The 18194-nt window shown below is 30.1% G+C and overlaps 2 protein-coding genes and 1 long non-coding RNA gene across 7 annotated transcripts; 1 reads left to right on the top strand and 2 right to left on the bottom strand.

The window, feature by feature from the left end:
- Positions 1-689: 689 nt before the first annotated feature.
- Positions 690-3485, bottom strand: LOC119689455 (1-acyl-sn-glycerol-3-phosphate acyltransferase alpha-like). Of its 3 annotated transcripts, none has more exons than XM_038104290.1 (4): positions 3409-3485; positions 2816-2995; positions 1347-1480; positions 690-1258 (listed from the first exon to the last, which is right to left on the bottom strand). In XM_038104290.1, exons 2-4 carry the CDS (start codon positions 2986-2988, stop codon positions 741-743), a joined length of 825 nt encoding a protein of 274 aa, XP_037960218.1. In that variant the 5' UTR covers positions 2989-2995; positions 3409-3485; the 3' UTR covers positions 690-740. The 3 variants fall into 3 exon arrangements, with proteins under 3 accessions (XP_037960218.1, XP_037960219.1, XP_037960217.1); XM_038104291.1 differs by lacking the exon at positions 3409-3485 and adding an exon at positions 3229-3334; XM_038104289.1 differs by lacking the exon at positions 3409-3485 and adding an exon at positions 3063-3177.
- A 5791-nt stretch (positions 3486-9276) lies between these two features.
- LOC119689435 (KAT8 regulatory NSL complex subunit 2-like) lies at positions 9277-10723 on the top strand. Its single transcript, XM_038104265.1, has 2 exons — positions 9277-9703; positions 9782-10723. The coding sequence occupies exons 1-2, from the start codon at positions 9310-9312 to the stop codon at positions 10507-10509; spliced, it is 1122 nt and encodes a 373-aa protein (XP_037960193.1). The 5' UTR covers positions 9277-9309; the 3' UTR covers positions 10510-10723.
- Positions 10724-16190: 5467 nt separating this feature from the next.
- On the bottom strand, positions 16191-17829 carry LOC119689373. Of its 3 annotated transcripts, none has more exons than XR_005253412.1 (5): positions 17506-17829; positions 16694-17015; positions 16478-16582; positions 16305-16406; positions 16191-16208 (listed from the first exon to the last, which is right to left on the bottom strand). It is a non-coding gene; the product is annotated as an uncharacterized LOC119689373 (long non-coding RNA). The 3 variants fall into 3 exon arrangements; XR_005253414.1 differs by having other exon boundaries at positions 16698-17015; XR_005253413.1 differs by having other exon boundaries at positions 16718-17015.
- Positions 17830-18194: the final 365 nt, after the last annotated feature.

Here is an 18194-nt window from a genome sequence, read left to right as displayed (position 1 = left end):
TACAAAAATAAAGGACAAACACAAAAATTTATTTTAAAGACCACTGATGATGAGTACTTGGCAATACTCGACACAGCGTTGTATGGTCAGTCAAATTACAATAAAAATTAAAATAAATTTTTGTGTTTGTCCTTTATTTCTTTCTTTGCTATTCGAAAACTCTCTACATTTTAAATAAAGCTTCTTTGCCACCATATAAAGAAAGAGTAGCTTTTCAGCAACATTAATACTTTATTCCAAACACAAGAATTGTATCCAAGACCACTAATAACGGCCAGTTGGCAATACTCGAAACAGCTGTATGGTCAGCCAAAAATTCAATTAAATAAAATAATATAAAAAAAAAAATTTTGTTGTTGTAATCCACTACTTTTCGAAAAAACCTCTGTAAGAAATTTAACTAAAAATTAAAAATAATTAAAACTAACTAAGCAATAATTAAACATTACTGTGAAATATCTAAAAATTATTAAACATAACTAAAAAATGACTAAACATATTATAACTTAATAATGCTCATTTACCAAAATTAATAAATAAAGTAATAAATTTAATATACTTTTATCAACTTTCACATCAAATTTAGATGTCTTAGTTTTTATCATAAGGATATGTGATTCAAAAGTAGAGTTTTTTAAATAAATAAATAGAATCCTTGTAGTTGATATTGTTTATTTGTGTTGTAATATGTATGTAATCGTTGTTCTTAATTTTTAATACTATTAAACTGATACATTGAACTATTTAAATAAGTGAGATCGATCTTTGGAATTTATATCCTTCGCTTCCTGGCTGAGTTTGGTAAACTCGGCCTGCATAACATATCTTGTTTGTTTGATAATTCTGTCAAGATCATCCATATTGTAACCCTTTGTGTATATTGGAGGCATGATATGAATAATAGCGTGTCCAGGCGTGAATATTTTCGTTTTGCTATCCAAAAACTCAAATTTTGATATAACTACTGGTTGGATAGGGCATTGACTATGCACTGCAATATGAAAGGCGCCTTCTTTAAAGGGTAAAAGTGTTTCTTCCGAATTACGTGTGCCTTCTGGAAATAGCAAAAGCTTACATTTTCCTGCATTAATTGCTTTCGATTCCTTTTGCACCATTTCAATCGAATCAGGTATTTTTGAAAGATTAGTGAACATTGTACCCCATAGCCAAGCACCAAAACCAAAGATGGGTATAAATAGCATTTTCCTCTTTGCAACGACAGTGGCTTGTCCAATAACTGGCCATAAATGAGCCAAAACTGCAATTTGAATTCAATATAATTGAGCAATTTTAAAGGTTATTTATAGCAATATAACATACACATAGTGTTTCAAAAATAAACTTACCACAAAGATCTAATACGCTTTGCTGGTTCATAACTACTACAGCACCACTTTTCGTAATTAGATTCTCCAAACCACGTACTTCCATTGTGAAGCCTAACAGCCAACAAAGATCTCTGCAGCAAGTAGCCGGTCCTCTAAGTGTGTGAGAAAGGTAAATTATTTGTAAAAATTGAAAAAAAGTTTATAATTATAATATTAATAAAACCTTTGTATTTAGTATTTACTTAACAAAATGTTATATATGGAAACACAGTTTACTCCTAATCAAGTTTGAAGAAACTTTATGATAAGCGTTTTATTTTTCTTTTTAGCTTTATTACCAATTATTCGTTATTATAATTATTCATTATAATTATATTATTATAATTATTCAGTGTCCAGTCGTTTCCAGTGCAACAGTAATGATTACCCTGCTTCCGGTAACGATTTTATAGGCTCATTGGGTATGGAGTCTGTCAAATTTTACTAATCGTAGGATATATCTCTTAAATTAATTATTTTGATATGTTGCTAAGTGCTAAGTTTTGTTACATTCATCACTATTATTTTTACGACTATTTTTATTACTGCTTTATATATAGTTAGAGATTCACCATAAATTTCTGGAATTCATTTAAACGGGTCGAGAACCATTAGTTTAGTGTCTTTTTTACTATGGTTTCTTCTTTGATTATGACGACTTTCTTATATTTTTTATTATTTCATGCTTCTGTTTTAGAGTATCTATTATTTGTTTTTAGATGCTGTTCAGCTGAGCTGACGGCTATTGGTATTATATCTATTATTTTTAGGTTGAATTGATATTTCTACCAATTGAAATTGTGGAATCGATTATTTTGACAATTTTTTGATGTTGGCCAATTACACTAGCTTATAGCCAAAAATGTTCAAAGACGAGTTTCATTGATCCAGAAGTGAAATATTATGTGCAATTCGAAATTCAAGTAGTGATCATTTTATTTTCATTTTTCCCATGTGTCGTTTGTCGCGAAAAACTTTTAATATAGCTACTCTTCCGCACAATATGCCTCTAAGATCTTTCTTCTTTCAGGGTATATATTATTTTGAAAGTATTATAAATATATTAAGGTACATAACTGCAATATGATTTACACACTTTAGAATATGCAAAAAAAAATATTTTTTTTAGGTTTATTTAAAATTTTTTGACTTTCAGCTTGATGGGATGCCTACTGAAAATATTATCACGTCTGGTCTAACATATGTGTGGTGGATTGGAAAGTAATACTACGTGGATGCTATCTCTAATACTGCGTGATTTGGGTATTTATTTGCAACAGTATGATATGGTTGCACTTACTTCTTATAATGAGGGAGTGCAACCGTTGTCGAACTGTTCCTATTATTATTGTTTAAATTATTTTAATTAAAATTATTGATAATATTATACATACGTAAGAATAATATTTTATTAATACTAATACTAATACAGATAATCTTCAACTTACAATGCATTACGATAATTCCGCGGTGTGAAGATCATGATAGGTATCCAAATAAGTACAAACACAGTCGATCCAATAAGAAATGTTCCCATTCTTAGAATGTCTGGTGTTCTATCATAGCTTACGACTACGAATATAATGCAGAAGCACGCTAAAATTTCATAGAGATATCCCATTTTAATGCTGAAAATGTTAAACATTTAGAATTAGAATTATACATTTTTAATATGACGCCTTGTTTTTTAATTACTTATCTATTAACAAGTTTTATTTTCAAAAGAAAAAACTACAATAACCGTAACAAATCAAATTTTTCCGACTCTAGAAAAGTTAATACGCTTTTGAGCACAAGTCAAATTCTTTGCAGATTAATTTGATTTGAATATTCTGACGAATACAATATCTTTGACATTTACATAGTTTACTCGATTTATAATTCAGCAATCACTTTGTTTGATATTTCTCTCGTATGTACCTTATTGAGAGCAAAATTAAAATAAACCAACCAGAAGAACATTTCATATACAAGTAAGTATCTAAGAATTCCTAAATGGTTGTAATTATACAATTATTATCAAATTAAATCAGTAACTCACAATAATCGGTCCTTTTCTTTCCTTGTAACTATCTGTGGCACTTACTGAATGCCACGTCATCTCATCCCACGTCAGTTGTACCAGTGTTGCCATACTATGCAATGATATATGTATATATAAATCTTTCTAAATGAATTAGTAAATTGCATATGTTTTAAAGTAACTTTCAATAAAATAAAATCTATTGAAAATATTTAAAAATATACAAAAAAGACAATTCATTAAGTAAAAGGATGTGTAAAATATTTCTAGCAGTAACATCCTCTCTTCCCCCACTCACGTGTTTTCAATTTTGGCTTAGATATATTTGTTATCTAAATATGAAACCTTCTGTGTTCTAATATCTGTCTTGATAACTGAAATGGAGTTTCAAGTTTCTATTGGAATATGGGGACCAATGTCTACAATTTGCCCATTTTGCATTCCTCAAAGGTAATTTTGGTGTTAGTGTGTTAAAAAAAAAATATATAATATTTAAAATATCTCTTTGGTTAATTTATTCTCTACGAATCAAGATTTTAAAATGAAGTTTCACATGCATTCACATGTGAATTATCTCGGGGAACTCGATTAATTAAACTTTGATTCATAGATATAGACATGTTTTCAACGAGGTTCCTCTGTCTGTAGCTATGTTTCTCCAGCTACATGACTGCTGCAATGAGGTTGTGCTAATGGTTTTCTACAATCGCTCAAAGGTGCAATACTTGACAATTTAATTCACTTGAGGTATAACCAAAAATTTTATGTATGAAGACAGATACAAATTCTATTGTTCATTTCACTTTTATTTGAAGGGACTTTTATTTGAACAAAAATATAAACAATATTGATTGCGTCAGTTTAATACTCTCATCGAATATGTATGTTCGGTGTTCAATTCTTGTAAGATTAATTTAGCATTTGAACTGCAACAAATCCACAACAATAATTCAGTAGTACTTAGTGCTACGCGTATGACAATTAACTTCAATTTTTGCAAGATATGATTTATGTTATCTTCAGACACGCCTTCATTTCTCATAAATCTTAATTTCATCTTCATTTCAGAGAAATTAAGTTGATTTTTCCATACAAAAATCAGTTTTAAGGTTAGAACGAAATTAAGGAAAATTGCCTTAATTTCATTGAAACGAAGACTGAAATTAAGGGATATTTCAAATGCAACTATGCATAAAATAAATTTTAGTGGTGCAAATTTTTAAATTTGAATATAGAAAAAAAACTTTAACTGTTATTAATTTAAAATATAATATTTAAGAGATCATCCACAGAAATGAAATGATGAACTTAAGCCCTTATATCTACACAATTGTAGTAGCATAGGCACTTTGGAAACATTGAAAAAAAAAGTTACATCTTATGTACTACAGTTTTCAAAATTTCATATTTCTGAGGACGAAAATGGTTAAGAAGAAAAACAGTTTAAAATTGGGGACTTGGTTTATTTAGAGTGGACTGTTCTATGTCCATCACATCAAAGTTTTCTAAAATTAGTACATTCTATGATAAGAGCCAAAAAATGGATATGATAGTATGCATTTTTGTGGTACAGAGCAAACTGCAAACATTAATAAAACAATTAAAAAAATTTTAAGTATTATTAAAATAATGAAAAACTCTCCAAGAAGAAAAATTTAAAGCGTTGCAATTTTCGGGATGCTATGGAACAAAGCAAAACTCCTTCAAAGGTCGAAGGTGTGTCAAGTATAACCCTAACTGATACATTAGTAACTAATCATATTACTGACGCTATTTAAGGCAATTACGTATTAACAATAGCGTCGAAGTGGATGACATACAGATAGAACTAAATACCATAAATCTATCAATCTGCCACATGTTTCAAAAGAGATTTAAGAGATTTATATATGGTAAAGAGATCAACCCAAAGATTGCCAACAAGTTAACTACACTGAAGGAAATCACACCCGAACGATACTTGAACGGTGATGAGAATGTGTCAGCACATCAAGTGAAGCGGATATTTTCAAACGAATATATGTAAATGCTTTAATGAAACATATATAGAAAATAGTAGGACGTTGGTAATCTTAATAATTGGTGGACTGAACTATGTTTGTGGGTGGAATATTCAATGGAGTCTAGCAACGTTTTCTAATTAAGTTCTAAATAGTTTATATGTGCCAAATAATTCACCACCAACTGCATGGTTATATTAATGCTTAATATAATGTATAATATAAAATATTAAATTCTATTATCCTAAAATCCTATAGAGTAGCAATCTCATACAAGAGAACTCTGAGTTAGCTCTATGCGAGAATCAGAGAAGTCTATAAGGCATGTTGTAAAAATATCATATAATTTTTATATATGTTATGTGGTTTTATGTTTTATTAATATGTTTTCACCATATTACTTTTCCAACGACATTATAAAAACAAATATTTCTGTTCTATGCCGGCTGTCATCGTTAATAGACTACGAAGGAGACAAGAAGTTTTTTTTTTAACATGTTCTTGAAGTTTATATCTGTCGACAGCTTATCAACTTGTCTAACTGCACTAGCTTTCTTCTTAAGATTTCGAGACCGGTGTTTGAAAGTTCTACTTTCAATTATTGATTGAGTTTTTCAATTTATTTCTTAAAAAGAACTACACTGTTCGAGATAGGAGCACATATTTTATGTTAATAGTTTTGTATTCCATCTATCGTGTATTTCTTTCATAATGCCTCATATAGTATGCCACCGATATAACAATTTTCTACATCCACACTTTCGTGATTGTATGCTGTAGGAACCCTTTCTCAAAAATTGGCTACCTATATACGGAAGCATAGTGTCTATAGCAAATTTAATATTAAAATTAAATTTTGTTAATGGAAAAAAATATTTTAAAAAAAAACATAAGAAATGATGTTTATCTAAGAAGAAATGTTTATATTAATTTATTCGTAAAATTAATCACGATTCACATATCCTATCAAACTTGCTCCCGAACCTTATTTTTTTGTAAAGATATTTTTTTGTCAGGTCCGCAATCACCTTTCAAAAACGCCTGTGGTCTTCACAATATTCCTTTGTGATACAACTGACTTTTTTTCTTTTCATATTAGGAGTTATCAATTTTTCTAACAAACTTTGTTTGGAATTGTTATGGTTTGCTCTATTCTGGATAGATTTTGGTTCAAATCACATAAGCGGTCATTCCGAAAACGTTAAACGAGTTGCAAAAGTTAACAAATAACCACAGATTACATATGTATATTCATTATATTCATGACACTATTGTCCAGTGAGTCTACTCATCCACTGGTTTCATTATAAAACAAAATAAATATCTAGCTTATTCTATCTAGCTTATTGCCTTTGTCCATAAGTGCATCGGAAACAAGAGAATCACAGATTTATTTCGCTTTACATATATAATATTTAAGAGATCATCCATAGGCGATATGGGTACGTTACAGTGCCCTGATGTTTCACAAGTTGTAGGTTTTATATTATTGTTAATTATAGCAAAAAATTTTTTTTGTTAATGGAACTATTTACATTATTTGATTGTCATCTGAATCAGAATATTAGGAAACCTCTTGTTAGTCGATATGACTAGTTGTTGTTAATTTAAACTCTACATTTGTTCAAATATAATAAAAAAAAAATCTGAATCAGAAACAAGAAGGAATTTGGATTTTTTGGTCAAACTCTTTACCATCATTATTGATGTTACCTTTGGATTTACTTTCACCGGGTTGATTAGGCCACGTCTTTCTCTAACTGACAGAATTGAGGGGCGAACAGAACGAGGTTTAGAAACGTCTCCTGAAAGTTATTCATAATTCTCTGCACAGATGAATATTGACGACCGAAATCTTCAGTACATTTTCGTTGGCTTACGTCATCTTTTCAAAATTTAACAATTATTTGTCTCACTAACACTAATTTCACGTCTTTTATTTTCCATTGTATAAATTTATTGTTTATTTAAATAAAATATTTTTAAATGATTAATTCTTAGACTCTTTAGGAAGTCAACCAATAATAAAATATCATTTAATGACACGTTTATGCTTGCAAGGGAATTAAATTAAGGGTAAACGTAAATATTAAGAAGTGTCGGTAGACTTTTTCTGCTTCAAAAATTATAACTTTGCATATAATTGTGTTTAAAATTTTTTTTTAAATAATAGTTGTTGATTTTTCATGTTTTAACTTTATTGTTGTTTCTTTGTTTAAAATAAATCAAAAAACAAAGATTAATTTGAGTAAAGATTAAAAAAGTTATGCGAAATTTAAGAAAAATTTTGTAGGTGACCTCAGACTTTTTCTGCCCTGTGTATATACGTACATACAAAAATATACGGTATTGCTACATTAACCCTTTCTCGATTGTTGAAGGTGTTTTTATACACTTTCGCACTGTCTAGTTATGCATTATACAGTTAAGTGAATCGAGAACAGGATGACTATACATGTATGTATATATGTTTAAATATATTGTATTTATCGACCATTTGTTTTTATACTGTACAATTATTCCTTTATTCTGTATATTTAATTTGTTGCTATATTATTAAAAATATTTATTAATATTTTAATATAAAAATAAAAATAAATTAATAAATATTTTTGATAAAATGTTATATATAAAAGATAATTTAATAATAACTAATAATAACAAGACCACTTAATACAAGAGGACTTTTCAACTGAGGCTTTGAAAAATTTGTGTCCGAAAACATTACTCCGATCGAAAGGAACGATTTTAATTTGTTTTTCTATTACCTATTTTTGCTTTTGCTTTGGAATTCCACAAAAAATATATGAATTTTTAGCTGAAGGGAAAGGTATTTGTTTACTTTTGTGTTGTGTTTTGCTATATTTTGTTTTGGAGACATTTTAGCATCGAAGATAGTAAAAGAATGTAGAGAGGTAATCGACGAGCTAAATCGATTTGCAGACATCACCTAACATCACCCATCTGGGTTCTTGGACACAGAAACATCGAAGGGAACGAGAAAGCTGACAGTTTAGCTCGCTTTAGTGCTTCCCTGAATGTGTCTCTGACGATACCGGTGTACATTACCCTGAAGCCCATTAAGAGAAGTAATTATTTCCTTTTTTCTTAAAATTGCTAATAACAGATGGAAAACACTTAAGTCGTATGCAACTTACAGGTTAATATAGCCCACCTGTAATAAAATTTGATCCTCGAAACTCATTAAAAGAGACCGCGTGAACACTGCAAAGCTTACTGCAGTTCTCTCTGGTCATTGGTGAATAAGAACTCACGCAGAGCAACTGATTATTCTCCATAATCCTAACTGCAAAAGTTGTGGTGACCCGCAGTAAATGAAATCATTATGAATGAAATCACGTTCCGCCTTTGGCGTCCCAAAGAAATAGTTTTTGAAGAAGATACTTCTTTGAGAGTCTATCAGTCATGGACCCATATCCACCTCGGTGGTTATAAATCGATGTCTTCAGTACATTACCTTTAGCAATGAACGAATGTGATCTTTTTCACAGGAAACTAATTAATTACTTAAAAAAACGTGAATAAATAAATAACTGATGGCATACCGATCCTACATTAAAACTGAGAGATTAACATAATAAATAATTAATTGAACATATGTTTATGTGGATACATAAACAAATAAATAAATAAAAATAAAATAAATATTCCAATAAGTATATATCTACAGAATGTACATAAAAAAACAGATAAATAAAATCTTTCTGTTGAAGAATCATTTATGTATTCTATGACTTTGTCCCTTCAAAATAAACTTAGGCAATAAGTATTGAAAATAATTTCTATGGTAACACTCAACTCACATTAGCAAAAAAAAATTTTTTGACAAATGATAAAGTTAAAATTTGTTTCTCATTAAAATTATAAATTTTTAAAATTATAAATTTGTTGTCTTAAGATGTCATTTAATATTAACAAGTACAATCGATCCAGGACCGAAAAGAGGATGCGAGAGCAAGTGAAAATGGAAATCATAAATAAGATGAAACAGTGCAAAAACTCTTCTTATAAGTGCAGTTTACCCTGTTTGGATGAATATGACTACTGTCAAATGCATATATTAAACGATCCAAGTAGCTTTTATGCACAATGTACTTACTTATATAAAAAAAGGAGACGGTGTCCAAATCCAGTGCTTCTTCAACCAGTACTTAAAGCTCCAGGCCCCACAACGTTCTGCTTTGAGCACACACTTAAGGAACAACGTAAAAAGCGTCATATTAAATTTGGGAAGTTTTGTCGTCCGGAAAATAATGAAATTTTACTGAGCAACTTATCACATCATATCGAACGTAGGAATCTAGTTATTTAAATTAAACCATACAATTAAATAAGAAATGAATTAAGTCATATTTTAACAATTCTTTCAGGTCTCCTTATTAACGATGAGAACGATGGTGATCTTAAGAATAAACAACGTCATATATTGGATTATGCATCGGACAGTTCTGGAGAAGAAAGTGCTCCTTGTCTTGAAGATATTGCAGACTTTAATTTAGACAATTCAGATGATGAGGATTCTCTTTCATTGCAAAAGGATGATGTTTTAAGTAATGCAAATATTTTTAGTAGGGAGGAAGTCTTGCGAATATCGGCTAACAAAATGGCTCGCTTAAGAGATTTATATGTTGGTCAAATAAAGCATTTAGATCGAAAATTGAATGAACTTTCCAAAGACAAATGTTTTGAAAAAAAAGATCTTGCAAACATAAAAAATATGGCTAAAACATCACCGGTGGAAATGGAATACTATAAAAAGTTTAAAGCTCTCACACACTACCATTGTCCTCGTGGCCTTGATGCTTTATTCACTGAAAGACGAAAGGAAAAGGAACGCATTGCTAAGGGTGTGAAATTGACGAATGAAGAATCCATGAAATGTGTTCACATTAGTCAGAACAAAAGGTGTGAACATCCATCTTTACCTGCTACCAAATATTGCCGAGAACACATCTTAGAGGATTCGACTCAAATACTATTTCGTGCATGTGGAATGATAAGTAGTGGTATATCTTGCAATGAACCTGTTCTCAACGTTGAGCACTCAGTTTGTTCCTTGCACCAGACAATGGACAAAATTCACAATTATACTATTTAACCAGGCGATATCAAGCTATTGTATATTGATATCACGTTGCCGAAATATGGGGATATGGATATGTTTACAAGTAAATATTCGTTTTGAGTTATGACAGTTTTATTGACAAGCAATTTATGTGCATTGAATTTAAGATAATAAAATGTTAAAACCAACAGACTTCATTTCTATTGTTAGATCGAAAGTATTATATTGACGATTCTAATGCAAGAAGAGGGCAAAAGGTTTCATATTTTAATTCGTTGATTAATAGTCAAACATTTTTATTTTGATTAACGTTTACAAATAAAACTGTTGCTTGTACACAAATATATATCCGAATCATTAACTTATATGAAAACTATATTAGAACTTGTACGTTCGACTATATTTCTGAAAAAAATACATTTTCTAATTCAGTTTCAGAAGAATATTTCGAACTTTTATTCATAATGTATGTGAAATTTGCTTACACTTTTTTACCAAACATATCATCGCCAGCCATACTACATTTCGCCACTCATCCAATTTCGAAATATATTTCATAATTTCAGGATCGGTTCGTGCGTCTGATTGAATCTCTAATAAAACTATAAGTTGGAAAGAATCGTATGTTTTGTTTTTAAATGCGATTTTTATTAGTGTACATTTTATAGTCTAACATAATGAATGTATTTATAACCATTTAATGCATTTCAGAATATTGAGATATTCAAGACGATGCAGTTTTGACAACCGATTCAGTTTTGACAGCGCGTTTTGCAGTGATTTCACGCAACATTTGAATCTCATGCCATTGACTATAAAGCTTATCAATTAGTTCTTGCAACTTGATTCCGATACTTGTTCCATTCTACTTGTTCCATTATGCTCTCACAAAATGCACGCTCAGTAGGAAGTGTCATACATATGTGGGCAGTCAATATAATTTGATGTTTTGTTTGTGTTTCAATTCGTTCTTATTGCAGATTGATTTCTTTATACTCTGTTAGTCAACACAATATATTAAACAATATAAGAACCATTTATCCTTCCTACTTGATAGAAATCTACTCATATATTCCATATGATCACTTTGTTTATCCATGGCGAAGGTGCGTCTTACGCTAACAGCAGTTTGACGAAAATGAACGATGATATGCAATGACGCGAATTCTTCGGGAACTGTCAAAACTGCAGGGCAGCTCATGTATTCTTTTTTGACGGGTAAAATATTTAAGCAGGGATGGCAACTTATAATTCGATAGGATACTTTGAACAAACATTTGAATTTACGAATAAATGATAAAATGTTAGTAGAACTGAATATATTTGTTTAAACTAAATAACTTTTCTAGATACTACTGTATAGGTAATAAAAATTATATATATTATCAAAAATTGCGAAAATTGCGAAAGATACTTAAAACATTAAAATCGTAAGCAAATATCCGCTCTTGGAATTATAATTTAAATATAAGATTTAAAAGCAGAAACTGTACAAAAGAGTGTTTAGCCATTGTGAAATTTAAATTAAAATTAAATTAATATAACATTAGTTTGTGGATTAATTAAATAATGGACTATTTAATAAGAAAGAGATTTTTTTTCTGGTGATATAAGAGATTCCGGAATCATTTACGTTGCAAATGAATATGTTTGCGAAATTCTACAGACCCCTTCGCTATATCTGATGAGTGTTTTATTGAAATATTTCGTCTTTCGAAATTTTTATGTAAGCTTTTCATGGCAGAAACAATTCCGTGCATGGTACCGAGAAGTCGATCAGATGGAATTTCGAGGGACATTCGTGTACTTGTTGCTTTACGCTTATATATTATATATATATATATATATATATATTATATATTGTATATATTTATTTATATTGTTATTATTTTAATATACTTTATTAATAATAAATTGTTATTATGATCAATATTCAACACTTTTTTATTATTACTGGGCTTAGGTCGTTAATTTAACACATAAAAATTACACTTATGAATTTGCGTTAAATATTTAATTGTATTTTAGTTATTATGAAAACTTATTTGTATTAAAGATATTTCGTCTACGTCATAGACCAACTTCAGCGTACAATAAGGAACAAAAACCTTAAAAGTAAACAATTATTTTATTAATAAAACGAAGTGCAAATTTCCACATCAGCCCTGAGGTATTGCACATAATGCGTTAACCAAATTATTTTATATGGCTCGTTCTCCCGTAGGCCTCTATCCACCATAAAAAACTTATAACATATTACTATTATATTCTACTTATTAAAATTGTTGAGCGCATCCGCTAACAGTTTTATAGTATCTGTATGCTCTTTTGTGGCCTGCACATGTTCGTCCGCAATCTCCTCTTGTTTGAGCTCTGTATCCTCCAGCTCAAGTCGACGCTCCTCAAGCTTCAACCTTTTCTCCTCAATCTTCACGAACTTTTGGTTGCTCTTTTCTAATGCGGAATTTTGATTTCATAGGTTAGCTGGTCGAATAGCTCTGAAAGGAATACAACCCTTGTCAGCAGATGGACCTGAAGCGCTTGACGGTTCCTTTCCCTCCTCAAGGTACCAAAATTAAACATTTATTAGTTAATTAATTAAAAACTATATAAAAAATAAAAGCGGAAATAAATCTTTCGCCTCCAATGTGCATTGCTGGCTTGCAAACATCTTCCATGCACCGCCACTGGATGTACTACGACAATGTCATCCAGATCGGTTAAATCTCTTATGCCCTAGGATGCATTTCCGGTCAGCCCCACTGCATGCTTATGCTCCAGCACTTTTCTCTTGCTATGCAGCGTGAAAGCTGTGCTCTAAACATAACCATAAGCAGCAGCGTGAAAACCGGTATAATATATTTTCACATCGTACGGAAGGTAAAAATATAATGCTATGCACTATACAAGCACAGAAGTAATGAATTCGTTCATATTTGATTAATTTGTTTAGATCTCTATATTAACAGAGTTGCTGATGATGGTCCTAACCGACATCAAATATTGAATTCTGTCTCACTTACATCAGTTGCGTTGATGTAGTGCGCTTTGTATTGAATGTAATACAGATTTGTAGAAGTTTTATAGAAGAAAGTATAAGGTTTCAAATAAAGAGAGTATTTTTGCTATGAAAGAATACTTGCAAGAATCATATAACGTAAATAGAGAAGCATATGTCATTCATACAAAGCAGAAGCTTCCCAAAGGCTGTACCGATAAAAACGAGTACTGAAGTATAAGCCAAGGATATCGCGTAAGATATATAAACGCGTTCGTTTGAGTACTGCTTTATTTTCCGAAACATGAAAAGAAAAGCATCACACTGTTGTAGCTATGAAACTGAAATATGTAGAATCCATAAAATGTAGTCACTTCAGTGATACCAAAAAGTGTGCAAATCGAGCCATACTTGGTAGCAAATATTGCTATAACCACTTTTACAAGATACAAGGCGAGATCTACTCTCCGCATGTGGACTACATAATGATGGAAATGTTTTGATGGAGATGTTCTAAATTTTAAGTACGCGATCTGTTCTATTTTCTAATCTGAATATGTTGAGCTAATAATTTGTATATTATTTAAGAGTATACTTTGACTTTCTTTATTTTTAATGAAGATGTTATAATTTTAAGAAATCGATTTGCTCTATTTTGTAATCAAAAGAAGTCAAATTATTAACTTTTATTATCAAGTTGCGAGAAAGCACAAATTTATTTAAGAATAAATATTAGTCTTGAGCTATGACATTTTTTATAACTTATTAACTTGATCTTTACAAATATCAGTACGCCTTATTAGCATCCAGTAACTACTTCCGCCTTGCCTGATCAGTCGTTTGATGTCACCACTTGATAGTACCAAATGCTTTCATATCAATATTATAGTTATCGGGTCATTCCATCGAAAATGTCTCTATGGATGTCCTCTCAACAATTTTGCACTAGAGCCCATCAAATCAAACCTTTTGCAGCTAAGAACATAACGTTGTCAATATTGACATTATTTGTTGACGCATAACGTCAACAGCACAGGCAATAGCATCTCAGTTTTATAAAAGATCGTGGGTCTAATCTTCTTTAATATTGAATCGCTTAGAAAAACTCTTCCCAATTTGAACACAGCTGATGGTAGTGATCATTATTCGTCTGACAAAGATGGTGATGTTAGCTTAGTCCTTATCAATGAGCTAATTTTTATATTTGCGGTTTTATTTCAGGAAAAGGTCATAACATCAATTTTTTTTTATCTTCAAGAACATTAACAACTAAAAATCCAAAATGATATAAAAATATAAAGATATGTAATTTGCCTCTATTAAAATAACCATAAATTCTGAACAGGTACATGCAATGGGAAAATTATGTCTGTTCAAATATACAAACTAACGAACTTATTATTTAATGTATTATCAGCAATATTTTGTTAGTGGAGTCAGCAATCAAACCAATAGCGAACACACCATATTTCTCGTAGGCAAGACTATATAGAAAAATATCTAATATAAGAGCAAAACATTCATAGATAGCGCTAAGTTCATCACTACGAAGGGAGCCAAAGAAATAAAGTTTTTTGGTACTGACTGGACAAACAGCAACAACACTCTTTCTACTATTGTTTATTAGAGTAGATCGATATGCACTTTGACTCGATCAAAGGACAGAGTAATAAATTGATTTTAATATGCTAAATATGGATTTCATAACAGATATTTATATAAAAGGATGACAACTGTATATTCTATATACCAAGCATTTAATTAGGTTCAACATATTTGAAAGAGAAGAGATAAGGTACTGAATATGGTCAGACCAATTGTATCGATTATCGTTTTGAAAATGGTAACTTCATCAATTCACAAGCGACTGGCAATTTCACAAAAAAGTAGCATAAGAAAAAAAAATTAAACATTTGATTTGGAAAAAAGGACTTCCCCTAACACCAAAATGGATTCATATTTAAAACAAAAATTTTGACTTATAGAATGCACTTTTTCACATTTCTATTTGCGTGCGACAATATTTTTATTCGAGTTACAGAGAAATTCCAGTTAAAAAAGTTCGAGTTATAAAAGCTCGAGTTAAGTAAGCAGAATTGCATGTAATTTGCTCTCTAAAACCCCGTAGCAAACTTTTTAGTTCGAGATATAGAAAATTCGAGTTATAGAAGTGCGAGTTAAGGAACTTTGACTGTATATAATCTTATAAAGAAGAGAGATTTGTTCATAATTTATAGGGAAATTAAAATCACGAATCACACAGATCAAAACAGATGACGATGTGCTTTAAAGCACATCGCTTTAAACTACACTATAAAGAGGGGTCTATTTTATAAAGACATCCCTCTAATTGCTTAGTAGATGTGTGACGTGACTTATTCACAATTTATTGAAATATTAAAATCAAAATTTATATGAAGACGAATATGAGGACGAGTACAAGAACTTCATCTCTAAATCATCTGATTTACAGAGATCGAAACAGATGGCGAGGTACTTAATTATCTTATAACAACGCAGAATACTGGTTAAACCTTTTCTAATGGAAACGAAGAAGTTACATTTGTTTAATTAAACCAAAAGTGCACGTTTAATTTTTCACGTTTTATATATTAGATAAAATTGTTTTAAATATAAAAAACTTTAAAAATTTTATATTTAATTGTTTCCTCCTCAAAAATTATATTTGCAATTCGTGTTCGAGATTTGTTATTTGTGATTTGTGATTTGTGGTCTGCAAATAAACATACGAAAACTAGTTAGATAGATTTTCTAATTTCCACATTTAAAATTAGAGTACATTCAATACGTAGAACTTCTTACTTCTTACCTAGTCAAAATGCTCCGTTGATTAATAAGGATTCATCAGGGTTAGTTTGATCATACATAGATATTAGTACATACGCGTGGGTGGTCGGTCACACGTTCGATTCTGTTTTGAAAATATCCAAATCATTATATTTGGGAATAAAAGAAAATCAAAACTACAAAACTTCAACTTACCATCATCTGGAATTATCGATATCGGCTGTTATAAGCTTCCATGTAAGATCCTTTAATGTTCGTCAATTAAATAAACCATATGGATTTTGATAATAACTCACAAAACTGAAAAACATATTTAATTCAAAATAATAAAATATCTGATATAAGAACAACTATATAATACAATAAACACCATTTTATCATTTTTATCCTGATCATTTTGTCAGGAATTACCTACGATAAGTTAGAAGCAATTACCATAATGTCATGAAGAAGTCATTTATTTCGCCAGTTCACAGCTCACAGTTCACTTGAGAATTTTATTAACGTAAACCTTGTAACGGTTAAGCTCGTCATTTCTGTGCAGCGCGGATAGTTCCTTTTAACATCATCGTTTAAATATGAGTGTTTATTTTTTGTTTTTTTTTTATCAAATCCAATATGATTATGAGTCCAAGTCTAGTAAAATATTTTTCTATTTAGGTATAGCATTAGAATTTATATCACTTCGATTTGCTTTAGATGTCTCCATTATCTCCATTCGAGTGAGGCGACTCTGGAAAGAGAGTTAAGTAATAGAGTATGTTCTTAAAATATTGGTATATACGAATATGTGGGGGTACATATGGGTGATGTGTTACAATTTGTGTGATATGTACCGATATAACAATTATTATGGATGTAATTTTGTTACATTGTAATTTTTTAATGTAGTTTTAGAATGTTTATGTTAAATATATCATAAATTCGCTAAGATTCCAATAACTATAAATGTTATGTAAATATTTTCTAGCTTATTTATGTAAAAATCACATTCCAAATATGCAATGGTTTTTTAAATGAATAAATCCTTAAAATCTCAATTAATCTAAAATATTATAAAAGCAATATCCAAAAGTATACTACGTATAACACAATTAAACGCCGTCTAAAAACACACTTAACGCTATTACAATTGAAATTTAGATGAAAGTTGAATACTTTCTTTTGGATTTGTTGTTATGAGATCTATTTCTCTTAAGATGGATAACAAAAATTCATCTCACCTAACATGTAACCCATGTAATCCTCTCTGATAATAAAATTCAGGCGGAGGGATTAGAGAAACAGAGTAATTTCCGGCTTCTTCAGAAGTGGTAATTCGACAAGTCAGGTAACTTAGATGGATTTAGTTCAGTCATTGGACATTGAATAATACCAGAAGCAAAAGAGCTCATCAATTAATATACGCTGTACATTAGAACAGAGCTTACCATAATGTCCATAGACATTATTATTCATTAGCTTGTAGTGTCCACACAGCTCGTGGTGTATATATTTTAAGTAACGTTCACAATTTTGTACTTTTATACTATTAATTTTGAAACATTATGTAGAAAGCAAAAAATAAATATAAAATACAATAGAAATATGTTTGGGATATTGATTTTTTTAAATTTTCAAAGCTCACTATATCAACATTTTTAAAAGTACATATATGAAAAAATTATTTCTTGATATTTTTGAGTGCTTTATACTACATTCATTCTTCCTCATATACTGTCTTATACTGTCTCACTTCCTCATTTATATAAATGAGAAACCGTTCGCATAACAATAAGCTCATTTATCCAGCTTATAGAACTTTTATATGTCAAAATAGCTATAAAAGACCTTTCTTTTGTGCTATAAAGAACTGAGAGCGTAACACAAAAAAAGCGCCAGATTTTCATGGAATAGCTTGGTGTAAAGACTG

The sequence above is a fragment of the Teleopsis dalmanni genome, chromosome X (assembly GCF_002237135.1).
Source record: "Teleopsis dalmanni isolate 2A chromosome X, ASM223713v2, whole genome shotgun sequence".
Lineage (NCBI taxonomy): Eukaryota > Metazoa > Arthropoda > Insecta > Diptera > Diopsidae > Teleopsis > Teleopsis dalmanni.
This window is presented reverse-complemented; position numbering and strand designations above follow the sequence as displayed.

Bases quoted from the DNA above. Each gene is read 5' to 3' on its own strand.
- LOC119689455 (XM_038104290.1), bottom strand. From the start codon at position 2,988: ATGGGATATCTCTATGAAATTTTAGCGTGCTTCTGCATTATATTCGTA. The intron at 1,481-2,815 runs GTAAGTTGAAGA...TCACACACTTAG, and splicing joins CGGAATTATCGTAATGCATT to AGGACCGGCTACTTGCTGCA. The intron at 1,259-1,346 runs GTAAGTTTATTT...TTCAAATTGCAG, and splicing joins AAGCGTATTAGATCTTTGTG to TTTTGGCTCATTTATGGCCA.
- LOC119689435 (XM_038104265.1), top strand. From the start codon at position 9,310: ATGTCATTTAATATTAACAAGTACAATCGATCCAGGACCGAAAAGAGG. The intron at 9,704-9,781 runs GTAGGAATCTAG...CAATTCTTTCAG, and splicing joins CTTATCACATCATATCGAAC to GTCTCCTTATTAACGATGAG.